This window comes from Pezoporus flaviventris, unplaced genomic scaffold (assembly GCF_033815535.1).
Source record: "Pezoporus flaviventris isolate CSIRO_AGI_PZ_B2104156 unplaced genomic scaffold, CSIRO_AGI_Pfla_v1 ptg000002l, whole genome shotgun sequence".
Classification (NCBI taxonomy): Eukaryota; Metazoa; Chordata; class Aves; order Psittaciformes; family Psittacidae; genus Pezoporus; species Pezoporus flaviventris.
Window position 1 is genome coordinate 92,360,416 of NW_026892550.1, and position 26,523 is coordinate 92,386,938.

The 26,523-nt window shown below is 44.1% G+C and overlaps 1 protein-coding gene across 27 annotated transcripts in view; it reads right to left on the reverse strand.

Moving 5' to 3' along the window:
- RBFOX2 (RNA binding fox-1 homolog 2) overlaps window positions 1-26,523 on the reverse strand; it is a 166,655-nt gene that overhangs the window by 114,377 nt on the left and 25,755 nt on the right. For 26 of the 27 annotated variants that reach the window (XR_009741813.1, XR_009741811.1, XR_009741818.1 and 23 more), the window contains exon 2: window positions 15,357-15,407. Coding sequence is in view for 18 of the 27 variants with exons in the window: in XM_061445118.1 (XP_061301102.1) it covers window positions 15,357-15,407 (51 nt within the window). In the remaining 9 variants the exon portion in view is untranslated. Of the gene's footprint in view, window positions 1-5,672; window positions 5,776-15,356; window positions 15,408-26,523 lie in introns of those variants that run through there. The other variant, XM_061445120.1, reaches the window with a different exon arrangement.

The following is a 26,523-nucleotide window of genomic DNA, read 5'->3' on the forward strand; positions in this document are numbered from 1 at the left end:
TCTGTCCTGTAGGTATGGTTCGGCTACACAGCAAGAGGCTTCTGAGCAGAGATTACTTATTTAAAAGCAAAATATCAAGGGCTAGTTGATCGTCAACAAAAAGCAGAAAACCTGAAACAATAAAACACCTTGACATGCTAACAAAACCAACGGTTTTCAGGGACTGTCCTGCTACTGACTTCGCACAGTCATTACATTTAAGTCCTTCAATAAACTTCAGAAGGTCTCAATTCACAGGCTTATCTTTTCAAGTACATAGGGAGGAAAGAAGGAAAAAAAAAAGAAGAAAGAAAGGAGGAAAAAAGAAAACAAAACACACCGGGTACCAAGAAAAGCTTTTTATGCTTTATTTTGGATCTTCCTCTCCTCACAAGTATGGTCAAGAGCAGTATTCTGGAAGGCACTGTCAATCCTTCAGGAGAACCACAAGCAGCTCAGGAGCAAGCAAAAGTACTTTGCTGAAAACACGCTCCCAGACAAAAATACACTTTTAAATTAAATCCGAGGAACACCCACATCAACAAAACTAAAATGTGAATTCAAAGTTAAAACATTCCAGGTCATGCAAACATTTAGATATAAGGAATTCTTGCAGCTTCAATACATTGTTGTGGGCATTCATCTGCAGAAACTAAATGGTGATGCAACTGCTCCCAGGATATTTTGGGAATGATTTGGGGAACTTCCATGTATTACTCCTGTCAGCCTCACTATGGTGGAACAGGAGTGAAGACTGCAATCCTCCAATGTTCTGAAGAAAAGCTACCAAGCTTAAGGTCTGCAGAAGGCAAAGCACCTCTGCAGTTGTGCTGCCATCCCAGGCTTCATCTTCAAGCTGTACCTTCTCCATTCTACCACATACAGGATCTATTCTGAAGTCCATACTGAACTGGCATATAGCAAATATATTTAGGTATGTATAAGAGTGGATTAGAATAACCCCTAACACTGGTATTTAAATATATTTTTTTAAGTTAACTAATAGCTGCCTTAATAGCTTCACTAGTAATGTCTAGAGAGCAGTATTTGATCTCCCTTCAGTTTTTCCATTAAGTAGCACAAGTATTACACAGCATCAAACTACAGCAAAAGTGTATTTTTAGTGTCAAATCAGGAGTACAACATCCAGTTGAACTTATAAAGGGCAGAAAGATTCTCTATGCCCTAGACTTATTTGTCAGCGCTAAAGAGGATATTTATTTAGTTCTGGATTTTGAAGAGGAAGTAATAAATAAAAAAAAAAGCAACTTGGCTCCTACATCAATAACTCATCTCTTTATGGTCCACAAAGCAAAAGGATGAACTGATGGCATCCAAGTATTAGCCTGTTCAAGATGTGAGACTTCAGGTGGAAAGAGACACTGCTTCAACTACTTCATCAATGGAGCTACAAGCATCATTACAACACTTTTTCTTGACTCGGTGCTTACCGTGTGACATGCATCAGTCATTCATCAGCAACACCCAGCAAATTAAGAAAGGATATGAAGATGAGAGTATTGCAACAGTGGGGAAAGGAGAAGACAGGATGTAGCTCTCTTTACTGCACCACACAGGGGTTTATTAATAATGCTGAAACTTTGGCTTAGGCCTGCTGCTGATAAAGGAGAATACTGATACAGAACACCACCATTCTGCAGAAAGGGACTCCCCTCCTGGCTTGTTTGTGCAGAGGAAGGTTAACAATGTTAGTGAGTTATTCAGGAAGTAATGGATACCCCTCTTGCCCTGAGCAAATTCCTCTTCAATAGCAGTAGTCATTTCCTAGGCAATACAACTCTATCAAGGTATAATGGCTACTATATTTACCTACAAGTCTCTGTAACATTGGGATCTAATTTACTGCAGCGTAGAACACAGTTTACAAATCCTGCGACAGTAAAGTTGCTAGCAACAGGAATGAAATTCTACCTTGTATCAATTAGTTTGAAGGCTGGGTTTTAACATTCCTTTTTAAGAGTATAAAATGCATTCTCTCCAAATTAAAAAGACTCAAAGACTAATAAACCCCAGAAGCAGACTGCAAATACACCTATGAGAGGTAAGGAATCAACTTCACAAATACTACATTGTGCACATTTTTTTTAATATCCTTATTGTGACAGCTGTTTTATTTCTTCTTTTATTCAAGTAACATTCTTTCATTTGACCCTCTGAGAAAAATATTACCTAGACATTGCCTAGAAGCCTTACATACCTAATGAAGACAAAATACCCGATTGCCTGAAATACGGCTTCAGCATGAGAAACAGCACAAGTATATAACCAGCAGAGAAGAAAGGAATGACTCCAGCTAATGAAGAAGTAACACCGATAAACACTGAGTGACAGCTCCTGGGAAACAGCAAAACTGAATTGCTAAGGACTTTAGTGGAACACAGCATCAACCTGTGATAAGTAAGGGTGGGTGGAAAGAGACCAAACACACGTGTCAGGGGACTGCGGATACTGACATTACGTAATGGTAGTAAGGAAATCCAGGCAAAACTGCCATTAACAGAACTAAAAGCAAAATACTTCAACAGGGGTATTGGCAGTTGTCAAACCACATAAAGGAACAGCAGCCTGTTCAAATGTAACAGTCATTAATAAAGCATAAGACAAGAGGCATAAATAGATATATAGAGGAAGATTTCTAGAGGACAGAAATGCTACTGGAAAAATTCAGTTATAGAATACAATATCCTCAACTTCAATTCACAGTGATCAGCAAAGGTCAGTTGTCAGAAAAGCAGTTCTGCTTCTGATCTCATTCTGAGCAAAGCAGTCCTTTAACCGTACCTGTGCCGCCACCACCTATCTGGATTATTCTCATGGCTACACCAAACAGCTCCCTCAATCTGACTGGTTCCTCAGAGAATTATGAGCATGAGAGTTTAGAAAAGCATATGTATGTAAAGGCTAACTGCACTACTTGTTCCCTGCTTCATAAGACAGTCCATTCTTCAAAGCCTTTTTGGCGTATGTATTTAATATGGGACTTCCAAGAAGACATGCAGACAGATACCTGTATCTTTTAACAGGGCATTCTGCAGATCTTGCATACACTGAGTACAGGAAACATCTCGAGCTTATAACATGGGATGTCCCAGTGAGTTCAGATGTATTTCTTGGCACTTGTGTCAACTGATATACTTGAATCTGCAGGCTTCTGGTTCTCATAGGAGCAGACCAGCTATATATCTGGTCCTCAGCTGCAGTCTGTGGGCTGCAAACATACCGTGACCCTCAAACACCTTCAGCTGAGCTTGTATTAAGGCTGTTCAACCTTCCCTTCTTTTCCCAACACCATACCATAACAAAAATACCGAAACAAACAAAAAACCCTAGTACTATAAATTCAATTCTTATGCCTTTTCTGGAAAAATTAGGCTCTTCTGTTAGAGACTGATTGTACTTCCTTACTCTTTCAGTCCCCAAGACAAACTGAATGAGTAGCAGCTTCCCTCACATTTGATTTAGACAAGATGAATGGTATGGAGTAACTATGGCCATAGTCAACATGTGCAGTTATTGTGCCCTAGGTCCTATGCAATAAATTCTCACCTGATCTTAATCCAGATTTAAGCTTTGAAGTGTAGCCATTCTATCTGACAGCTATTGCACACACTAGAGAAGCCACTTGCTTTGATAACAAAGCAACCGGCGACAACAATGTATTAAATTCCTCCCTGTTCCCAAATTCCCAGAAAGTGACCAGAATGATCTTTTATTCACCCTTGTATGACCTGAAGAATGCATGTTTCTTTTCAGATAAAGACCTTGCTATGGTTATCTAATGGTAATGTCACTACAAACTGGATTAGAGACGACCAGAAACCTCAAAATATGTACATGGATAGTCAGCTGTAGCCTAGTTCTAAGTCTAAAGGAAATCAAATGCTCCAAATTGTGCCTAATGTAGTTAAGTTTGCCCTTTAGGTAGGCTAGACCAGTAAGAACATATTACGCAGTGATTAGATTAATTCTTGAGTGGAATTCAGAGGGATGTCTCTATCTGTTTATCGTGCCAGTATATTTCATATTATTTCAGAGACTGTCACTCTCCCCGTGCTCTGCTCCACAGCAGCAGCTGCTCATGAAATACAGCAGTTCTCTGTCTGGGGTGAAGTTGGCAGCAACTGGGGACAATGCTGCTGTCAAGAGTTCAGCTCCCAGTTCTGAAATGCCATTCTACTAGAAATACCAAAGAGCCTAAATCCGGCTACATATACCGCGGGATGTAAAATATCTCTATCTCAGCTTTCAGCAGAAAGCTCTGGAGTCTCATGACATTTACTCCTTTGGCCCCTGTCAGTCTTTCCTCAGACCCTGCAAAGGAATGGAGCTAGCTGCCATAAATGGTTGGAAAACAAGATGTTCTCCAAGCACTTGGAATTGAGGAGCACTGTTTTAGCTTAGGGATACCATGGCAAAAAGCCAGGGTGACAGGTGCCCCAGGAATGGAGATGACTATCAAACTGTGGCCAGCGTTAGCCACCGCTTTCCTCTTGACCTGTAAGAAAGGGCAGTCCATGCTCTCCAGGTGTATCAGCAATAACAGATCAGAAAAAGCAAGGATGTGTCTGCTGGCAGCACTTGAAGTCTCTCCTCAATAAGCAACAGAATTTCAACAGGTTTTATCAGATAGAGTTCTAATGGAAAACCTTTATTAAGCCTGGAAGCAAGCACAGCTCAGTGCTGCCGTGACACCAGAGTGCAGCTCATCGCAATCCACAGGCACCCAAAGAGTTAAAAACGCAGATTCCTGCTAAAACTGCCAAAAGCTACAAACCTTCTCCTGTGTGGGAGGCAGCAGCAACTAAACTCACTCCCCAAGAACTGGCTGGCCTGTGCAAAGAGAGGCAGGAAGAGACAGGTCATGGGGGACAGTTTCCCCCGCCCCGAAGTAAATAGCAGCACAGCATCTGCTCAGGTTTTCCCTTAAAATCAGTGAGACAGTTCTCTTCATTTTATCACCACCCTCTCGAGACATCAGCCTCTGACCTTTATCAGGAAGAGCACCCTTGTCCTCTAATCACAGACTTCCTGGAAAACGCAATCCAGCCAGCAATTAATACTGAATGGAGAAGAAAAATAACAGCTCCATAACATCAAATTACTACTGCAAGGTTTTTAAATACACCCCCCACCAAAATGGCAGAAGAATTCAAGCATGTTCTCACAAGCCATCTCACTCCCACTAGCATTATTTAACAGTACTTACGAAAAACATTTTTTCACCTCTTCCCCACCAAAAAAACCTGCCCCCCCCCCCCCCGTCTTGTTTTGCAGATGTTGCCTGCAGCAGCATAGCCTCTTGCTGTGAAAGCTTCAACACAGGTGTGCAGAGCGTGACCTAGGCAGAATTACATGTGCTATTTCCACTGGGAAATCTAAGAGACTTATTAAGCCAGGACAGTGACGATTAATCTACTAATGGAATGAATCAAAAGTGTGTTCCTGGCCCTTTCCCTTTCACATCCCAAAGCCTCGGGGGAGCTGAAACCATCTGGCAAATGCCTGCTCCGAGCAACATTATGCTACTGCTGGAAATACCTCTCCCTTAATATTGAAAAGAATGAAACCATCTTCTATCCACCAGCTATTCTCGGGAGCATCTGCGTAGCTTGCTGAAGTCGTCTGCTTGCACGCAGCATCCTTCCCCAGCCAATGCAGGGCTGCTCACTCACCATGCAGGAGAAGCCAGCAGAACAGAACGCAATCCCATTCATTTACTCAGGGTCCTGCTGAAGCTGCCGGCACGAGCGGGTACTCGGTGTAGTGCACACAGGCTGCCCTCCCACAGCAGATCCAACCGCAAGCAGGCAGAAGCACGCTCCCTGCCCTGCTGAATGCTCTCAGTCCTTTCTTCATGCAAGGGGAGTTGCAGGTAGGGGAGCAAGGAGGTGTTTGTTTATGTTGGTTTAAAAATAAATAAATAAATAAATAAATCTCTCTCCTCTAAGCACGCTCGAGATGGAGATCTGGCCAGAGAGCTTAAAGGGAAATCAGGATAGCAACAGCTCCAAGGTTCATACATGATACATATTATTACTGTGAGACAGAGGGAAGGACTGACTCAGAGATGCTGAACACCCCGCACCCTTTGAGTAATAAGCAAGCTCAGGAAGAAACAGAGCTATGAGGCAGCTGTCACAAAGAAAGGATCTCTGGCACTTGTAAGATCAGACAGGAACAGAGGAGCCTCCTATCTCACAATTTAGACATACAAAAAAGAGAGAGAAAGGCCCAAGACAACAGCAATCATAAAGCTACAGAATCATGTAGATGGCAACAACTGGCTTTTGACTGTCACAGAAAACACCAGTACAGGGCAGGAGAGACAAGGTCCTCCATGCTCAGACGCAGCACAGAGCATGTTTAGACAAACATCCATCAGGAATCGCCTAACTTGTTATTACAGACTCCTAGAAACAGGAACTCCAGCCCCCTGAATTACCATTCCAGTGCTTTACTACACTGAATCAGGAAAATACTGTTTTGCCCCTAACACCCAATTTAAGCCTTCCTTGATGTAAGTTAAGCTGCCTTCAATGGACACAGCTAATGATCAATCCCCATCCTCCATTCTTTTCTACTATTTGGTTTTTTTTTAAACAAGGGAACAAGTTCAGTATTTCCCTCTTACAGCAGGCTGTCTGAGCCTCCTTTTCTTGTTCTTCCCTGGACTCTTTCCAGATTATGTCTTTATCTTTCCTAAAGCGGTGCTCCGCTCGCTGTGCTGAGCTCTAAAGAATAACTGCCTTCTGCAGTTACGCAACACACCTGGAAATGCATTCCAGGTTTTCCAGATCCCAGCAAAAGGCACCAATACACTTAGTTTGCTATCTGCTGTTACCCCAGATCCTACCTTCAATATTACTGCATCAGCAACTGTTCTCCATTTTGTACTGCATATACAGCTACTTTTGTTAATTCAGCTGGGTTTGCCTAATCTCAAATTGTTAGATTTCAGGCTGTTTCTGCAATGTACTGTGATCTTTGCCTGGAGAAGAGAAGGCTCAGGGGAGACCTTAAAACAGTCTTCCAAAGTTTAAAGGGGGCTAACAGGAAATCTGAAGGGGGACATTTTATAAGGGCATGTAGTGACAGGACAAGAGGGAATGGGTTTAAACTGACAGATGTAGATTAGATATAAGGAAGAAATTCTTCTCTATGAAGGTGCTCAGGTGCTGGCACAGGTTGCCCAGAGAAGTGTTCAAGGCCAGGTCAGACAGGGCTTGGAGCAACCTGCTCGTGGAAGGTGTCCCTGCCTTCATGGTGGAGGAGCTTTAAGGTCCCTTCCAACATGAACAATTGTGTAGTTCTATGATCTTTTTGACATCTAATCCTATCTTCCAAAGGCTACCTTACCCCTGCACACACGTGTATTCAACTGGCTATTTCATTACTGTGATGTTTGACGAATAGTGCAGAGTAGCCACAGCAGCACACATGAAGACCCCGTATCACACATGCAGAGAAATGCAGGACATAATTACTCCAAATATGGTTTTCTAATGATGCTCAGCCCCTTCTTAATTTCACCTTTCATTTGCTTAGTTTATGTAAAAGTCATGCAGGACTAGGTCCAAAGCCAGCAGCTTTCTCCATCTGCCAAGCCTGCCACCATATCAGAGGAGAAAATTGAATTGATCTGTTTCTTAAAAATTAGCAATATGCATCTGCTGTTGTCTTAATTTCCTTTTGTAAAGGGTCTGACCATAAGCATCTGATCTTTTCCAGCATCTTGCCAGGTTTTGAAACCACACTGGTCAGTTAGTTGTATTTCCTGAGTTCTCCAGCTTCATTTTTGGGAATGAAGGAGAAAAGAAAAAAGATGGAAGATACGTATTCACTCGCTCCATTCACTTACAAGCTGTGAGATTTCATGATCTGCAGAACACACACTGGAGACAACTGATCACTCTATGGGCCCGAGGGAGGCTGAAACCTCTTCCCCCTCTCTCCCTACGGCCACGGTCAGAGCGAGGCAGGAGCGGCGCCCGCCCCTCACCGCGCCCCGGGCCTGGCCCCAGCGCCGGGCGGGCGGGGCGGCTAGCGCTGGCTGTGCGCCGGCTGCCCTCTCCTGGCAGCCCGCCGCCAGAGCAGCACCCTGGCCCGGCACCGGGGCTGCCCCGCTCCTCCTCCACCCTTTTCTCCTCTCTCTTGTGTTCTTCTTGTGCTTTTTGCTTTGTTTTCCTTCAGTTAAGCAGAACATCCTCGCCCGTGCAACGCCAGGGCAGCCCTCACCTGACAGCTTTAAAACCAGTTTGGTTTCAAGTTAGCTGTGCACACAACAACTTTCTCCCCCCATAAAACAAATCTCGTTGCCACAGGATGTTGTGGATGCCAAAGATTTAGACGGGCTCAAAAACAATCTGAAGTAATTAAATAAAGAAAAATATCACAGGTGACTTAAAAAGAAAATAATAATCTGCAGCCAGGAAATCCCAAAGCCACGGGATTGCTTTAAGAGTATGGAGATGGGGAAGTATCACCAAATTTTGGCACTGTTCCCTCTGCTTTAAGTACTTGCTCTTACACTGTCTAAGCCAGAACACTGGAAGGCAGAGACCTCCCGTCTGACCCAGAACAGCTGCTTTCATGCAATCGGTAGGACAGAACACCCATCAACAGGCTGTATGTGCTCAACACCATTTGGTTTTGGTCCTCCGACCAACCATTTCACAGACTACTTCAAATACACATGCCATGCTCTCTAGCACTCGTCGTCATTTAGAAGGGGAAATCTAAAGAAGATACTGTCCCTCTTGCCAAAACAACTAAGAGGCTTGGGAGAGTCCAAGACCCTTGCAGACATCGGGTAACACTTCAGCAAACAGTACCTCACAGGGATAGAAGTGGTCTCCTGGTCCTCTCCCAAGGATGACTCACATCTCTCTTTAACCCCAAGCAGAGATGAGAAATTGCTTGAATTGGAGGGCTCAAACACGAAAGGAATTTGTATTACATCATCCAGCCTATTTCCTGCCAACGTCTTACAACCCCAGAGCTTTAGCAGGACTATTCATCAGCAAGGTAATCGCTACTTCCCTTGAGAAGCTGTTTACAGGGCTGAAGGAGCTTATTGTCAGGAAGTTTTCCCACATATCTCAAATTGGATGCACTCCTCAACTTCTTCTCACACAACTTTTCTCCACGTGGTTATTTTTTCCTCTCGATATTGAGCAACCACGACCAAGGCATGCACTGGTATGGAGCTTGCTGGAGGTGTTTATGGAGTTCTGCAAGGAAATTATTCCCTGGTTTGTATGCAGAGAGGCCACAAAGGCAGCAGACACAAGGGAAAAGGTAAATAAATATAGGGCCAGAGACCTATATTTGCCCTGTTTGCAAGGCTTGTGTCAACTGCAAGACACTGTGCTTCCTGTATTATTTAAGGGGTTTAATGGTAGGAAATAAGCTGAACAGAAAGGAGAGATTTGGGGGAATGCGGCCAATATAAGCACAGAGACTTGGTTCAGAGTGACATTTCAGAAAGCAGTTTTATAACAAGCTCAGTTATTTAGTGGAGTTACAGTTCCTTCAAATCACAATTCCTAAGTCCTTCCTGCAGTTTCTTAGAGATGTAGTCTGGCTTGAGAAAACAAGGAACCACTTCTTTGTGCTTCAAGTGATCAACCAAATGTCTTGCCAAGACAGCTCTGGATTCAGGGTAGAAGTATTGCTACATTAGTTTCCATGGATCTTATCTTTTGTCTTCCAACTCATCCTGATTGATTGGACTTCAGTCTGTAACCAACTCCTCCTTCAATTTTTAGCTAAACACTCTGCTCTCTATTTTCCTTCCCAGATATCATGATTTACGTTGCTTTTAACTTAACCCTCTCCACTCTCAACACTTTTTTTTTTTACCTTCTGAATGTGCTGAGTTATAAACAGTGTCAGATGCAAGCCAGGATTGGATAATAATAATAAAGGATTTCTCAAACTCCCTGCTCCTGCAGTGTTAAATGCCTTTCCATAACACATCTTAATTACCCCACATCCTTCACAGCTTAGGTGCTAAATGGTAACCCCCCCACCGTACCCCACTGGTTATCCAACTGCACAACCTCTTCGTGCAGCTGCTTCACAGATGCTTCTCATCTCCTGAGTATGTTGGACATGTTTGCCCAGACCCCATTCTCTACCAGGAAGCTCATTAGTTTCTATAGAACATTGCAGTTATGTCAGTAACAGAATATCCCTTTTGGTTCTGTCTAGTATAGAGTGGAAACATTTCACTGCTTGCCTGAAGAGAGGCTTCGGAAGCCCGGAAGCAGTAGATCTAGTCATCTTAATCCTAGTTCACCTCATTTTAAACAGGAGGAAGACACTTAGAAGTTTTCATCTCATTAGCTTGCTCCCACCCCAAATCTGGGGTTGTTTGCCTTCAAGTAGAGAGGCACTCCTCAGAAGCACCAGGAACACCAAGTCTGGTCTTCCCCATTTTGTTTGGAGGATCTCAGCTGCTTCCTGATCTTTATCCTGGCTATTCATTCAAGAAGTAAGGCCTTAACTTCAAAGCTTTCCTAGAACCTCTCTGTCCCCCAGTTCAAGCACTTGTATTAAATACACTCTAGACAAACCAAAAGCGTAAACAACAACCAAACCAAAACCCCACAAATAACCCTCCCTTTTAGCTCTTGAAAAACTTAACACTTTGACTGCCACAACCTCACAGGTGACCAAGGCAGTTAGCACACATACTACAGGGTTTATGTGCATGGCGAGTTGCAAGCAGGAAAACAAATCAAAAACCAAGATGCTTTTCAGGAACAGCAATAACAGATTCAAACTCTTGAGACAGGGAGTCTTTGTTCCAAGTCTGACAATACGGCACTGGAAAGAGAGTGTGGCTGGTGCTATCATGGTACAAATAAAAAACAACCAAGTGGCCAATCCATTTTCCTCAAGAAGGTGACTTCTTATTTGTTTTATGACAACTGCATCTCAGCCTGTTAATACTAAACCAAGAGGGTTTTGTGGATATGCTAAACCATGCTGCTGCTAAAGTTCCCAATATCCCCAAATTCCCAATTCATCCGCATGATGGAAAAGAGGAATTTAGGTGAAGGAGCCTCAGACCACACAGAGGAGAGGACAGAGGTTTGTCCCTTTGAACTCTCTGCTGAGATCCCCACTGCTCACTGCAGAGAGACCACCAGCAGGAGTAGTGCCTCTGTGCAGGCAGCTCCAACAGGAAGCCCGGTGACCTGCTGTCCTGCCTCCCCACGGGAGCTCACACACACCCTTCACATCTCAGGATGAAGGGCTTCCTTGCCCAGCTCCACATGTCAGGAGGGACTAAGCAAAGAAAACAAACAGGGAAAAAAAGCAACAGAGGAGGTTTCCTGTTCTCACAGACTGCCACCACCAAAGTTCAGTTTATCCAGACCAGCTTGTAGCCCTTGGGAGAGGAGTGCACACAGACATCATGCCCCAACAGATATTCCAAAGCAGCAAGCGAGTGAAGACCCAGGGGAACAGGCTGACAATTGGAGAGGATTTAACAGCATTTCACCTTAAGCTTGAACTCAGACCAAAGGGATAGTGATAAAGCTGTTCCTAGCAGTTGCCATGGGCACCCACACTATCTTGTATTGCAGTCTCATCTACATACATGAGAACAACAGGTCAAGCCTGGCGAGTGCTCTGATGGAAAACCAGCCAATGAAATTAAGCTGTTGAAGGAAATGTCACTTGTGACGGGTAACAGTGTTTCCACCACATTAGTACCAAGCCAATGGCCCAGTTTGATTTAAGAATTATACTCACGCAAGTACAAGCTTTTAAAAGAGGCTTCAAACCAATATCCTAACCCGTTGTGATAGCTGAGAATCACTTTCCGTAACAGAAGAGGTTTAATAGCCCAAACATCCTGACCGAGTTCTGGTGTGTGCAATTACCTCTCTCTCCTCTTCTCTTCCTTTCAGCAGCAGCTAAACAAGGTGTTCTTGACCATTTTGCTTCCTGTTGGGGCACAAAATTACTCTGTGCAGCTGCCAAATACTGCCACAGAAGTGACAGTATTCAGCACTCAAATTTCAGATATCATGGTGAATACATTTGGACATGAAAAGCACTAGAGCTGTATGACATAGGCCTTGGTTTTATATAAAATGAGCTGGCATAGCTGGCATGGAATAGCCTTCTGGAAGTATTTATTCTTGATGAGTTTGTCTGTATGTAAAAGTTATATCAGTATAGCTGTAACAGTCATCTTCCATGCTGAGAGCAACTCATAGTACCTCAGAGCTGTTTGTCACAGCTTGGGAAATGAAGCAAGGAAGTCTTGGTTCACTGCCTTGTAGGCAGGCGCTCGTGTTACTAAAAAAGAAACACCGTCTTGTTGGCAGGCCCAACAGAGGGATAAAGAACTGAACAGTCCCCAGAGAATAAGCTCTCCTCACCAAAAGATTTGGTTCTCTTCTTGCTTAACAATGTTACACTAACGCTTCCCTTATTTTCCTTTTACTGTCCCTGCTATCAGCCTACCTCTGGGGAAAAGGAGGGGCATCCTGCCATTCCTGTATGTGCATTAGACATCCACAGAGCAAACCTTGAATTCTTGAGAACAGCCCCAGAGAGCTCTCCAGCTCCTTACATGGCTGTAACATAGACCCAGTAATATACACTGCAACACAAAACCTTCTCTTTTCAGGCAAGCATACACCATAATGACTTAGCATGTGTTCCCCCGGCCCTCTCACCACAAGAGGTCCACTAAGCCAGCACTCTGGCAGGGCAGGTGAGGAACGAGAGGGCTGCACAACAACCTAAAGTTCTGGGTTATCATAAGGTAATCACACAACACCAGAATTAAGAGGAACACAGTCTCAGCATGAACCCACCTCATTTGCCTCAGTGCCCATGTGTGATGATGACAGAATGCTTAAATATTTGGGAAAGGATACAGAATAAACTTTATGCTGTAGATCTAAGGAGTCCCACATGGCCAAAGTGAGGACTCAAACCAATCACATATTTCCACTAGCAGGAAGAAAAAAAACGATGATAATCTGGAATATCCGGGCATGATTTAACCACTAGAGGGTGTAAAAACAGCATAGTGAAAGGTTTGCAGCCAGCAATTAAACGGCATTTAGAGCTTGAAGGAGTGAATTAAAAGGACATACAAAGAAGTGAAAGAGTAGGATGCTATGTAAGGTGAAAGAGAGGGCAAGTTATAGCCACAGAATTTCTAGCAGGACTACTGTGGCTACAGAGCCCTAAAAATAAAGGTCTGCTTTTGCTGTTTCTGCTAAGGAAAACACTGTGGTAAAAAGCGCAAACATTTTACAATCAAGAACTGCAATGGGAAAGAACAAAACACAGATTTACACTCAACCAGGTTAAATTCAGCTCCTAATCTGAGGAAATCAGACATAATTGCTCCTGCATGTCATAATTACTTTGTTACAAGCTCAAGATCACTGCATGTATTCCCACACCACTTCCTTCCTCCTTCCCCAGGGCAGAAAGGCAGGTGATGGAACAGCCATTGCTGTCTCCCCCACCAGCCCAAGTGTGTGGCAACAGAAGACTTCTTTTCCCTGTTATCATGTTAAAGGCTCCCTATCAAATTAGCTAAAAGCTTTGAAACCTCATTAGTGAAAACCAGACCTGAATTTAAGCTGCTTCAAGGCCAAAAGCAAGACAGAAGGACAAACACCACAGATCAAGACATTACCAAAATGGGAGGGGGGGGGGAAGAAGGCCAAAAAGGTTTTTTACAAGTATTTGCTAAAATGAAAACACACAAATTAAACTGAAATCTCCCTAAAGCTACCTGCCATCTGAAATACATATGCACACTTGCTAATATACATTACTCCTATGTTCACCCACACAGAGCCCTCCAAGGCTGCTCAGGCTGCAATTCTCACTTCACACCCTAGCTGATGTAGAGCTTCCTGAGCCCATCTCCACTGATCTGGTGACCTGCCAGCAACAGCAGCCCTGGGCTTTCAAATCAGAAGAGTTATTAAGGGATGAGAAGGAGGAAATCTGTGAAGCGGGACATGCTGGTAGTCACCAAAATGAAACACCTGAAAACACCCCTAAATAGTTAGGTACAGTGAAGGGCAAAATTGGGTGCAGAGGTTGCCACCAGAATGGAAAAGCTGAAAGTAGATATGAACTGCTTTAAGGATCTGGGACTGGCTCTGCCTCTCAACCCAGCATATCTTAGCCTGACTGGGTTTAAACCACGACTGTAGAGTAGGAACCCAACTCTCACAACATCCCAGTGTGTAATATTTATTCATGCTAGTTATCACTTTAATGTATCCCAGCAGACATTCTGAATAATTTCCTCCTATGTAGAAACCCATACACATGTTACAAGCACCAAAGATTTGAGCTCTTCAATTGCTGAGGCTACACTATGCTGCACTTCCTTCATAAAAACATCTCCCATTAAGCTGTTGCTACATATACTCAGGCCTCATCAAGATATGATGAAAATCACTTTCTTTATATAGCAGTACCTGAGAGTATTGAAGAATTTGATTCTGGTTTTGTTATTTGCTCATTTCTGAAATGTGCTGCATTATTGGTTTTCTGTGCATACTAATTTCCTGTTACACTGGTTCATACTCTGCTTTGCATTAGCCCTGCAGAACACTAAAAAACCCCACTTCATTCTAAGAAGGGAGATTTAATGTGTGGCAGTTGTACCTTACAACCCATTAAATTTCATTTGTTCCAAAGCATCTCCTCCTTCCGACACACAAATTCATCAACTGGGATTTCTCCGTCTTGTGCTAGGAGGCAAGAGAATGCTTACAGATGTAACACAATTAACAGTGTGATTTTTACCGCTGTAGGGGAACATTCTGAATAAGAGCAAGGGGCAGGGGCCCTGCAGGACTTGAAAGGAAGGCAAGACAAGTTCACAGATACTAGAAACAATCCAATGGGATGTGTCACTCCCTAATTCCACCAGCAAAGCAGACTCTCACAAAAACTCAATGCTGTTTTGCTCCCCAGACGCTGGAAATACAGCAGTATGTATAAAACAGGGCCAAGCATGCACTGGCACTGAACATGTACATTCACTAACACTGAGAAGATAGAGTGGGAGCTTATGACAGTGATTTTAAGTTATGACACTTCTAAGAATAAAGAATTTCCCGAGCTGTTGGTAATGTAGATCATGTTTAACCCCTTACCAGGCACATTGCCACATACTGGCTGGAGGCCATAAAAAAGGTTCATCTTACCACATATATCTCTGCAGGCATTCCACAATAAAACAAAAACCATTTCCACTCCATAATAAGACAGCCGGGAAGCAGTTGGACAAAACACCCATAAATGCACAGAGACACACACACACATATTTACTGCAATCAGACTCTTACTTGATTGTCTCTTGCTGGGTATCCATGATAACCTGAAGTCAGAGGCTCGTTCTGCAAGACAAGAAAACAAAGAGTGAATGTAGGGGTTACAAGGAAGAGAAACCAAGGAATTATGTATCTGTCTTGACTCAAAAAGACAAGAACCTGCATGAAATGGGGGAAGGATGAGCTAAGATTAAAGCATTCTGCTAACTTCCTATTTTCCATGTAAGCCAATACACCTAAATTAATTTTCAACTGCAGGTGCCAAACTGTGCAGAAAGGAAAAGAATAAAAGAAAAAAGCCATAAAAGAAGCATAAGTTAATCCTGCCTTACCCTCTGTAATTTCAGTGGTGTATAATATTCGTAATTTTCCAAAGAATTCTTATATGCGAACTCCATTTATCATCACGAACACTGAACAAAACAGAACATAAAATTACAGAAACTACCGCCCACCTTGCCCAATCTTGAAGAAACGTTTCCCTAAACACTAGCCATAAAGTGTAATTTTCTCCTTTTCAAAACTGTACTAATAGCTTAACACGAACTTTAAAAGCAGTCAGTGTATCTTCAAACACCCCAGTAAGCCCAAGCAATATGTTGCACACTCCCAATGGGAGATCAGTGCTCTAGACTTGCTTATTTCACCCCACCAGGGTCTCTGAGCCAGCATGTTTTGTGCTATTGGCAGCCCCATCACACTGTTCTGTGGGGATTTACGAGCCTCGAACACTTCTGGAATCTCTCCACGAAATTCCCAGACCTGTCTCTATTTTAGCAGTGCAGTGGGGATTATGATAACATACTTCATGATACTTCCCGAATGTTTATTTTGGTCTCTTAATTTATTTTCTGTTACTCTCCCTCCAACACTTCCTACTTGAAACAGGGAGAGGGCACTCACACATGCCCTGTGCGTGCATCTGCCTCTCTCTGGGTGGAGGATAAACTAAACTAGACCAAGCCTGTATCAATTTCACCCTGGTACCCGTGCATTCATGAGCAACTCCTGGCAGAATGCTAGGAGGAGGAAAGGCAGTAGCCACCCTCCACAATCAGCTTTTAAGTCTGCTCCTATCTGTTGTTATGACTTGCAAGGAGGAACTCCAAAGCCAGCCATGCACTTTCCCCAGCAACTCTTGGGGAATCAGGGGTAGAGAGGCAGGCCAAAGGGGAAGACCCTAACAAAACACAGCAAAACAATTCCGAATTGTCAAAACAAAGATATTCTGGGCACGAAGCTGACAGAGTTGTGTGACCGCTGTCAGCAAGAGGTTTTGTTGAGATAGTTTGAGTTTTGCGCTGGGATATTTGGGTTAAACAGGCCAGCTCCTACCAGAAAGGAGTCTTCTGCCCTATACAGGGCCTATGGTCACTGGCACAACTTTACAGTTCATACAAGAACACTTCAAACACAACTTCTGCTAAAAGCAAGGTGCTAACATTTCAATACAGGGACTTGCAGTGCTATTTTAAGTTTGTATTCATCCTCCCCCTCTTCCTCTTTACCTCAAACCTGCCCAGGGGATTCTCCATGGAAACTTGCCAGGAAACATCCAGCCTCTCAGGGTCTCACACTAAAGCTATAGTAGCACGCACAGTATTAGAGCTTCAAGGACAACAAAAACTTCTGGCAGCCAGTTTTGGGGGATTAACAGTAATTAATTAGGTTGACCACCCTGTGAGTACATTCTTCTCAAACACTACTAGCCAGCAAGCAGGTAAAGCAGAAGTAATACAGAAAGAGAAGGAACGACAGAGAAGTTGGAAAAAGCAAGTGGAAACTGACAGTTACAGCACCATCCAAAGCATTTGGTTTTAACTATGAATGAAATTAAGAACCAAGCAACATCATGATGAAAAGGCAGGCTAGTACTTTCCTCCCTCAGTGTAACTACATATTGCAAGTTCTGCGATTGTGTCTCTCACATGCTACAGTCTACCAACTTGTATCTAAGTGCCATAAATGTTCACTTTGTATCAGGAGATACAGTCTTCTCCCAAAAGACCATTCCAGGTACTCTTTTAACAGTACTTGTTCACAGCACCTGCAAGGTCAGTACCTCAGACATGCTCATGTGGCAGTCTGTCTCAACACCTTGGAAAACAAAGATTTCCACACAGAAAACAATGAATAAATGGAGAATTTGCCCCTAGAGAAAACAAGCTGAAAGTTATCATGAAGAAAGAAAAATCGTTATTTTGAGGATGATGTTCTTCACATCAGGGACTGTTACTATGAGGCTGTAGCAGAAAAGAGACAAAACAGAACCTTGTGGGATTTCCTAAAGTCAAAGAACTTAAATGCCCAGAAACCATGTCTAGAAACAGAATGGTTTCACCACAGAAGTAAATTGCAAGAGTGAGAAAAGGAAGACAGTTATAGAGATCTGAGGGCAGTTCACTCTAGGGAAGAGAAACAAACAAGAAAGATGTGGAGGAAAGAAAAAAAAAAAAAAACAAAACAACAAAAAACGACCAAAACCCACAGCTAACAATTCGCACTTTGTTTTTGGAAGACAAATCCCACAAATCACAGACTGAAAACGTTTGAGGGGTATGGCTGCATCAGAAGGCAAAAGAAGGTTAGATTAGGAAAGCTAGAGTTTGGAGAAAGCAGAGGTTAGAAAGAGGGTAGCAGCTGGAGCATTAAGGTCACAAAAAGGCCAAAGATATCTCTGCTTCTCATATAGCAATGCCACCACCAAGTACTGAACCCTTTACAAAATCCCTGCTGTGCGTATCATTGCTCTAATTGAACTTAACTCTCCAAGAGAAGGCAGGAAGCGCCTAGGGAAACCGTCTCTCGCCAATAATCTCCAGTGCTGCCAATTTTACAGGTCACTAATGGTGAATCCAGGGCCTGCTGCATGATTATTCCATACAGAGTTTGCTTTTGTTGAAAACTAAACAGAGCAAGAAGTAAAAGTGATAAACTCCTGCAACTGGAACAGGACAGTCAAGCAACGTCCAGACAGAAAAACCCTGATAGTTAGCGGGTGACCTAATGCAGCAGAGGCTGGGGATACAACTCAATCTCCTCCTCTGCCTGCACACACACAAAACTAATCTTACAAGATGGAAGTAAAAAGAGAGAGGGAATGTTTGACACATAAATACCCTGCCAACAAGCAGCAGCCTGGTGGGAGAGGGAATCCCCAGATAACTCCATCTCTCTTGCAACTCCCTCCTGACAATTACATTTCTCTTTCAATACCAACATGAGACCAGACATTGGTAAAGAAATTGAGTCAGGCAGTGGTAGCCTGCAAAATCAAATCAAACTGACACTGGGATGTTTCATTACTTTGTTTACCACGGAAAGGCATTTCTCAGGTACTTGCAATTTGCTTTAGAGGGGGGAGAAAAAAAAACCCTAGAAGCTAATACAGTACATCAGCTTTCTGCAACACATACTGTGATTTTATTCAAACCGTACTGATGATCTCACACATGGGCTTCCACACTTCCATAGGATCTGTGAGCATTGTGGCTGTACCCCAGCAACAGTCTGTGCCAGCCAACTGGTTTTAACAGGATGGAAGTCACAACTCAGTCGAATCCATGAAGCCTATAACCCTCTCTCTTCCCTTCAGATTTCCCCCCTTTAATTCCCCAGCCTTGCTAACACAACTTCTTTTCCGTTGACATTTGCAATAGTAATGTCTGACACAACTGCAAGCCACGTGTACAAGGTAAACACAGTACAGCCATTTGCAGATGACTGAAGGAGATGCTCCTGCACTAGCAGGACAGCTGGGCTTTGGGGGTCATTGAATTTTTTGACACCTCTCAACTTGATAAATCTTAAAAGTTGCTGAATTAGATGCATCTGGAACACGTGAGGAACTGCCAAGAAAACAGCACACCACTAAGAAGTGATCAGTTCTGCGGGTGCTATTAACTTACGAAAGGCCATAGAGGACTGGAGTAGAGTGAGTCCTCTGTAGGAAATGTCACAGCTGTAACATAATGGAAGGTCTGGAAGTCCTTCTTCTTAAAAGTAAGTTTTAGCTTAAAGAGGCAGTAATTTTCCTTGACCTAACTTGACCCCAGAACAAATTAATTTTACATCACAGACTCGCCACTTTGCCAGACACAACAATTAGAGAGGCCCAATTAGCAATTGTTTCTTGACAGCCAAACTAACCCTAAAGCCCACAGATTAAAACTCTGCTGGTAGGAACTGTTATCTTAGCGAGTTTATCCGTATTTCCCCAGCCAGAGAATCAATTCCTACCACATCCAAGCTTCAACTTTAAGTGTCACGTCCTTTCAGTTGCAAAGATAACCTCAGAAACATGACCAAGCAATCTCTTCCCTGGATCTGCACTGTGCCTGCTTTCCGGACAATGCTGGAAAAGTGGAGTGAAGTCAATGCAATTATTCTGAGTTTCACAACTGCCTCCCAGGTTCTGAGCAACAGCAGCAAAACCAACACAAGACCAGCTCATCGGCCTCTGCTCTGGCTGCCCTCAAGAGTTCCTGGCAGCTCAGCAGCCACGACAGAAGTGGCGAGGGAGACCCGCAGCTTCAGAAACCCCCACACTACACAGAGCAACGACATAAAGGCAACAAGAAAACATTTGTTCCTCCTGAGAGAGAAATGGGATTTTGAAGTGGTGAGATAGCACAAGCTACATATATATACCAGAGGCTCGTGCTACACAGAGAGAAGTCACTTTTCTAGGACACAGAGAATAAGATGTTAAAAAATAAAACAACAGCAAAAAAAGAAAGCTGAACACTGGCAACTAAACTATTAATCTGAAAGTGACAGCTGCGAAAAAGTAAAGCTTGTGAGCCAGACAGAAATCCCAGCACTGTTCACTGCAGCCCAGGCATTTCACCATCTTTCCTGCTTTACTCCTTGCACAGCAGGAAAGACAGAAAGCCTGTGCTGGGCAGCAAGGGGGGGGGACGGGGGACGGGGGACGGGGGACTTGAAAAAGGCTTTTTAGTATTTTAACTGTGGCAGAGCACAAGCAAAACTGTAAATGCCTTGACCTTATTATCAGTTACCAAGAAAACAGGTAATTCTTCATTGGACATGCACAAATTACTGCATGTAAGCAAAAAGAAAATATAGAATCATAGAAATATCCGTTTCTTTGTCTAAGTGTATGTGATGCATTCAGTCTGGCTTCTCAATTGTGTGTGCCATCTCCCTACCCCAAATTGTCTGTGGATAAAATTAATGGGAAAAGCAGCATGTAAGGGTGAATTACCGATTATTAATGAAAAACTGAACTAAAGTAGTTTTTAAATGGATCTTAATGTCACCCTTCTCCCTCGATACTTACCCTAATTTGATATACAGCTCTTGCTAATCACTCTGCAGTTCCAATAACTGCATCTATAGTGTGGGACAAATCCCTTCAGCCATCTTCATTTTCAATTAAACTTGCTTCTCAGCTTTTGGCCAGTTTCCAGAGGCACAAACGTCATCTAGCAAAGGACTTCCATTTATTTGCTTCCTTTGTCAGCGTCCTGAAATCAACAACCTCTACCGTTTTGTGGATGCAAGTAAATGGATTTATATTTTACTTATTACCTGTCCTTTCGGGGTTTTTTTAAGTTGCGTTTGGGGACTAAAGGCCTCATATTTTGATGAAAGGCGCCACACCAAGTGTGCTGCATGCCACTGCCCTTGATGGCTGGGAAGACTCATGCTGGCTAGCACTGCCCTGGCTTCCCATACACACCCAAATCACTAAGGACACTTCCTGAGGGAGGGAAAACCGGAGGTGCTGCTGCTAACACGGTGCTCCAACTGCATGGGGCCTGAGGCTGGCAGCTGCCCCCAGGAGAGCAGAAGAGCACCCACGGGCTCCCTGCTTCAGGGCCTGGCAGAGGCTGGGATGCAGGCCCATCCAGCCCCTGTTCCTCCCTGGAATTCTGACCCAGCTGCTGCAGTGATGGCAGCCTTCAGCCTGCCCTCCTCTCCCCAGGTTTCTCCTCCTAAAAAAAAACTTGTTTTAAGCAGGAGCCAGTATGATGTTGGACAGATAGGACAGGAGAGCTCCTGGCTGTGACCTCGCTGCCTTGCACGGCCCCCCAGATGGGGTTCCACCCCTGTAGTAGCCTGCAGCCCCAGGCAGCCCATCACCTGCCTCTGAGCCTGCAGGACCTCCTCTCCACCATCATTAAAGAACAGGGGCCAGCCAAGAGGGAGGCCAGGCCTGCCAGAGGCCTCCCCGGGCGGGAAGCCCAGTGACACAGTAAAGACAAGAAAGGAGGGTGATGTCAGATTAATAAAAATAGCCGCCTGCCCCGACCACAGCTCGAATAGTTTGGGAGCAATTAGCTAAGCAAGCCCACGAGGTGGCCAGCAAGAGGGAACAGGACAAGTCAGTGGAAGGCTGCATCCCCGTCACAGGGAGCACCCTGGTGAGGCTGCCCAAACGTGTCTGTGCAGTTTTCTGTGATTGAAATACCTCTTAACTCCGACCTCCCAGCAACTTCTGTTCTGCAAAACCCTCTATATACTACAGGAATAACAACTGGTTGGTATAGCAGAAGCTACAGAATGGAATACACACAAATATACATCTGACCAAACCACACAGATTGAAACTTTCAGGTCTGTTAAATTCATCATGCAATAAGTTTACTCAGTGTTTAAGCAGACAGCGTCCATATGAAGCTATAACACAGATGTCTCATTTTGCAGAAAGGAGGGGGACTTTCATACACAGAAATCACTTCCACAGCCAAAACAGAAGAGCTAAAATTGAAGTATTTTACAGAGATTTGGTATAAGAAGAAGTAATGGAAGTAGCTTTCTGGAGGTCAGAAGCAGCTTTCCACCAACAGGCTTTTTCGTTTTCCAGATGAGCCAAAGGGTGTTTTCAGCTTCTCAAAGACGTAAGATTTCACTAATTTGTGTAATTTAAATGTACAAAACAAAACCATACAGTTTTATTTTGGACTACATACGGCAGCATCCTCATACTGCTCTGGGCATACAGGAAATACAGCCTGCTTTTCCTGGTCCATGACCTAGGTTGGCAATAATAGATCCAGTGTGAGTTAAAGCCCCTGGGAATACTGTGCACAGTGTGACATCTGTGATCAAGCAAATGCAAGGACACTCTGCATGCACAGAAGCCAACAGCACAGAATATTGATTTCCCTCCTCTTTTACCAGGCAGAAGCATTTTAAATGGCAGCTCATGTTCACTTCCACCCTTCCTCAACAGGACAGGGTTCATAACAAGGCTTTAAAATCCAGCACTGGGTGCACCTTTGGATGCCATAATTGTTATATGGGGCTGAGGAAGCATTTCACATGTAACTTATGCTAAGCCACTCATGATAAAGCAACATGCTCAGAGCATAAAAAGCCAGCTTGCTCAAACAGGCCAACTGCAAGCTTTCACACAGTGGAGTACAGAGTTCTGCCTTAGTAGATGGTTTCATTGCTCCTGCTGTCTCAAAAACCAGCCTGGAGAACATGGAAGAGAACAAGGTGAGGGAGATGAGAGACCACAGATCCAGAAGCAATGTCAGTTTATCACAAGCTTCGTGGCTGATTTTAAAGACATTCAGAGGCTGTTGCTCTCAGGCAAAAAATGAAAGAAGAATACCCCTAATTTTGAGAAGGAAATTACAGTTGTTCTATTACCTGCAGAAGAAAAAGCTGAAACCAGTTTGTTAGGTGGGTGTGAAGAGGCTGTGACAGAAAATTAAGCCTGCCTTGTTTTTAGGGAAATGGGCACAAAAAAGAGGTACAACAGCACACAATTCAGACAAAAATCTTGCTGTATACCAAGTGCTGCAGGCAAATAGGTGCGAGAGACATTTTCTGTGCCCTGGACACGCTGGCCTGATTGCATAAGCTACCCTAGATAGTTACAGAAATTATTTTCCCAGGTTCCCATTACAAACCAGCTTTCCTTTCCCCAGAGACATAATTTCTTTGAGCAGTCTAGCCAAATGCAGTTCCATCTCCAGGGCACTGTAAGTGCCCAAAGCCAGCCTGAGAAAGGATTGAAGCGAGGCGGGCAGGCTGATGGGACAGAGCAGTAATGGCAAGGGGTTAAAAAGCCCGGGGGAGGGAGAGAGCACAGGGCTTGGGGCACAGGGTGAAGAAAAGGCAGGCTTCAGGAGTGCCTCGGCAGCCAGGGCTGTTTCTGATTAAGCCTGCAGGATTGTGGAGCTGCACAGGAAGCGCCGGGGGGGCTAAGGGTCTCACTGCCGCCATCCCAAACACACTAGAAATCTTTGTGTTCCAGCAGCACCATCTGGAAACAGTTAGAGAGAAACAACTCCCAGGCCTCCCCTCCCAAAATAATGAAAAAAGAATAAATCCACTCTTAAGACCATTAAGCCTGGCCTCTCCATCCCCCTCCTGGAAAGCTCCTCTCCCTGCAAGAGTGGGGAACAAAAGGGTGTCTATAAAAGGGAAGAAACCCCCTTGAGTGCTGTGAGGGCGACCTGCACAGCGTGGCAGCTCTCTCTGTTCACAAGGGGCAGCCCAACGTGGCATCACAAGGACAGAGGAGTGAGCCCTCTGTCCCTTGGCACAATGCTTCAGAAGCAGCCCTCATGAAAGGGCATCCAGTGCACTAACTGCACATAGTAAGAACAACAGGGGGAAAACATGGATGGCAAGTCATTCTGAAGTTAGAATAGCCCCAAATGGGAGCTGCGCATGTTGAGGGCTCACCCTGAATTTTGCCCTCTTGAAAGATCTCATCTGTGTGCCATGTATGAACACATGGATGCAAGAGAATCCACTCCAGCAGAGATGAATATCCCAGTCACAGGCAAGAGACTTAATTCCATTCTTAAGATGATGGAGAGACCATGATGTGAAGCACATCAGCATGGTGATGCTCTCCTACTGCCTCAAAGGTACCAAGAGTGAGAAGGGCAACAGAGTCTGATACAGGCATTTCCAACCACCGAAGGGCTCCTTTCAGTAAGGCCTGGGATAGCTCGTTAGTGCCTCAGCACATGTTCTGGAGACAAAGAGGGTGTCTGTTTCCAAAATGCCATTCACTAGTATTTTAAAAGGGAAAAGGAAAGGTCATGACTGTTGAATTTTACCAGAGTAAATCCCTGTGTAACAGTTTATAAGAGAGGTACTCCCCTTGCAAGGGTTGTTATCTCCACAAGGAAGTAAAGCCTGCAGTTTTTACCCTTCCCTCCTTGCCTTTACCTTTATTCACCTCTCCCACACACATCAGTATTTTTCAGGGGTTTTCTTCTAATTACACATCCAAGCACTACACACTTGCCTATAAAGATGTAAAAACATATCAAAACAAAATCAAAGCTAACCTTTCAACATCCCAATTAAGCAATTACACATGGAAAGTAACACAAGTGATTCCTGCTAGAACACAATGCCATTCCACTACAGAAAGCACACCTTTGCTCTTCTTCTTACACCCACCCTGTAACTGAGTGGCATCTCTTTATGGGCCACAGACAGTCTGGATGGGATGTGACCACATGCTAAGGCAATTCATAAAAATAAGTCTTAAAATAACAGGCTTTCTCAGCCATTAACGAAGGACTCTTTGGAATCCACTTCTGTGACACAAACCTCCTCACTCTTCCTGCAAAGCTAACTATTGCTAAACATGACTGTCCCGAGATGCCAGCATGGTAGCTGTGGTCACACTTCTGTACTAAGTATATGGAAAGAGAGAAATCCTACCTAAGCTATCAGAAATACTCACCCTACACAAGCTGCTCAATATGGCAGATTATAGCTGATGTCCCAACCTAGCCAAATAACTTATGCTGGAAGTATGAAGCATCCCACTGCAGCCAATGGTCACAGCTAGAAAGGGGTTAAAAGAAGGAGGAAAGGAGCACTAATCAAAGAATCTCCTTCCCTCCCAAAGGAGGAACACCTCCTGTGTGGAACAGTTTTGAGAGGAGTTTCAGTATGTGCTTTGTTTCGGAATTGTAAGAGAAAGGAAGAAAGACCTGCCCTTCATTTGGAAGGCTGCATCCAAAAACTCAGGAGAGCTAGGAAGATTCAAAACAAACCACCTCCCAGCCCAGCTATATGGGGACAAAACTAGGCATTTACAGTAAGTTACTGTTTCCATTTCATTGCACAGAGAAGCAAGCCAAAGCCACTCCAAAGGCATTTTTAAGACCATGTTACTGTAGAGAGCAAAATTATCCAGCGAGATATCTCTAACTGGTCTGAACTCTTCAGTTTGGCCCATACGGGAGCGCTAGCCCTGCTTATAAGGGGAAAGTGGTTTTCTGCTGCCTGTGTTCTACTCTTGTGGGCCAAGAACTTTATGTATTAATGGAAAAATAAGTGAGACACTGCCAGCAGTCTCAGACATTGGATATTCTTATACTACTGTACATTCTGTGTTTAAATACAGCCATCAACCACAAAAATAAGATTGCAATTAAACAGTAAGAGGTCGTAAGAACAGATCGTGCCTGTGAAAGGTCAAGACACGTGCCAGGGATCTTTGTGGTGCCTGCAGCATTAAAGCACCAGGCTGCTGCACACCAGGCACATAGGAGGCTGTGAGACATGGGTCTGCCAAGCAGGCAGGAGACACAGTTCTCTCTTGCAGCATCCCACAAGCCTGTGATACATTTCTCTCTTTTTACCAGCTTTAGGTTTAGCTATATCCCAGAAGTCCTCAAAAACAGCAGACGACCTCCTGACAGAGCCTCAGTTCCACCCCATTGTCTTTAAGGATAGTCTGAAGCCTCTGGAAGAAAAAGACACACACACAGAAATTCGCCCCCAGGATATCTCAAAACCCCTGGACTGCACATTCCTGCCAGCACCACACAAAAGCAAAGTCCCCTCCCTTCCCTGCCGGCAAGACAATGTAATAATCAAGCCACAATACCAATGGTGGAACTGACCAAAACTAGCTCCTTGCAGATTTGTGCCCTTTGCCCCACCCCCGGGCTGGCTTCCCATCCCAGCCTCCTACAGCTATAACCACAGACCCTCTCACCACGTCCCCTGCCATGGTCCCACGGGGCAGAATGGAGCACACACCCCAGCACAGCCAGCCAGTCCATCCGGCTGCTCCATATGGAGTGTGTAATACACAAGCTCTGACCGCCCTGCCCTCTGTGGGCACTTCTCTGCATCTCTTGCCCGTCACCACCCCATCACCATTTTCCACAAAGCCTTCCAGAAGGCAATAACATTAAAATTCTAACAATTTTTAAAAGCT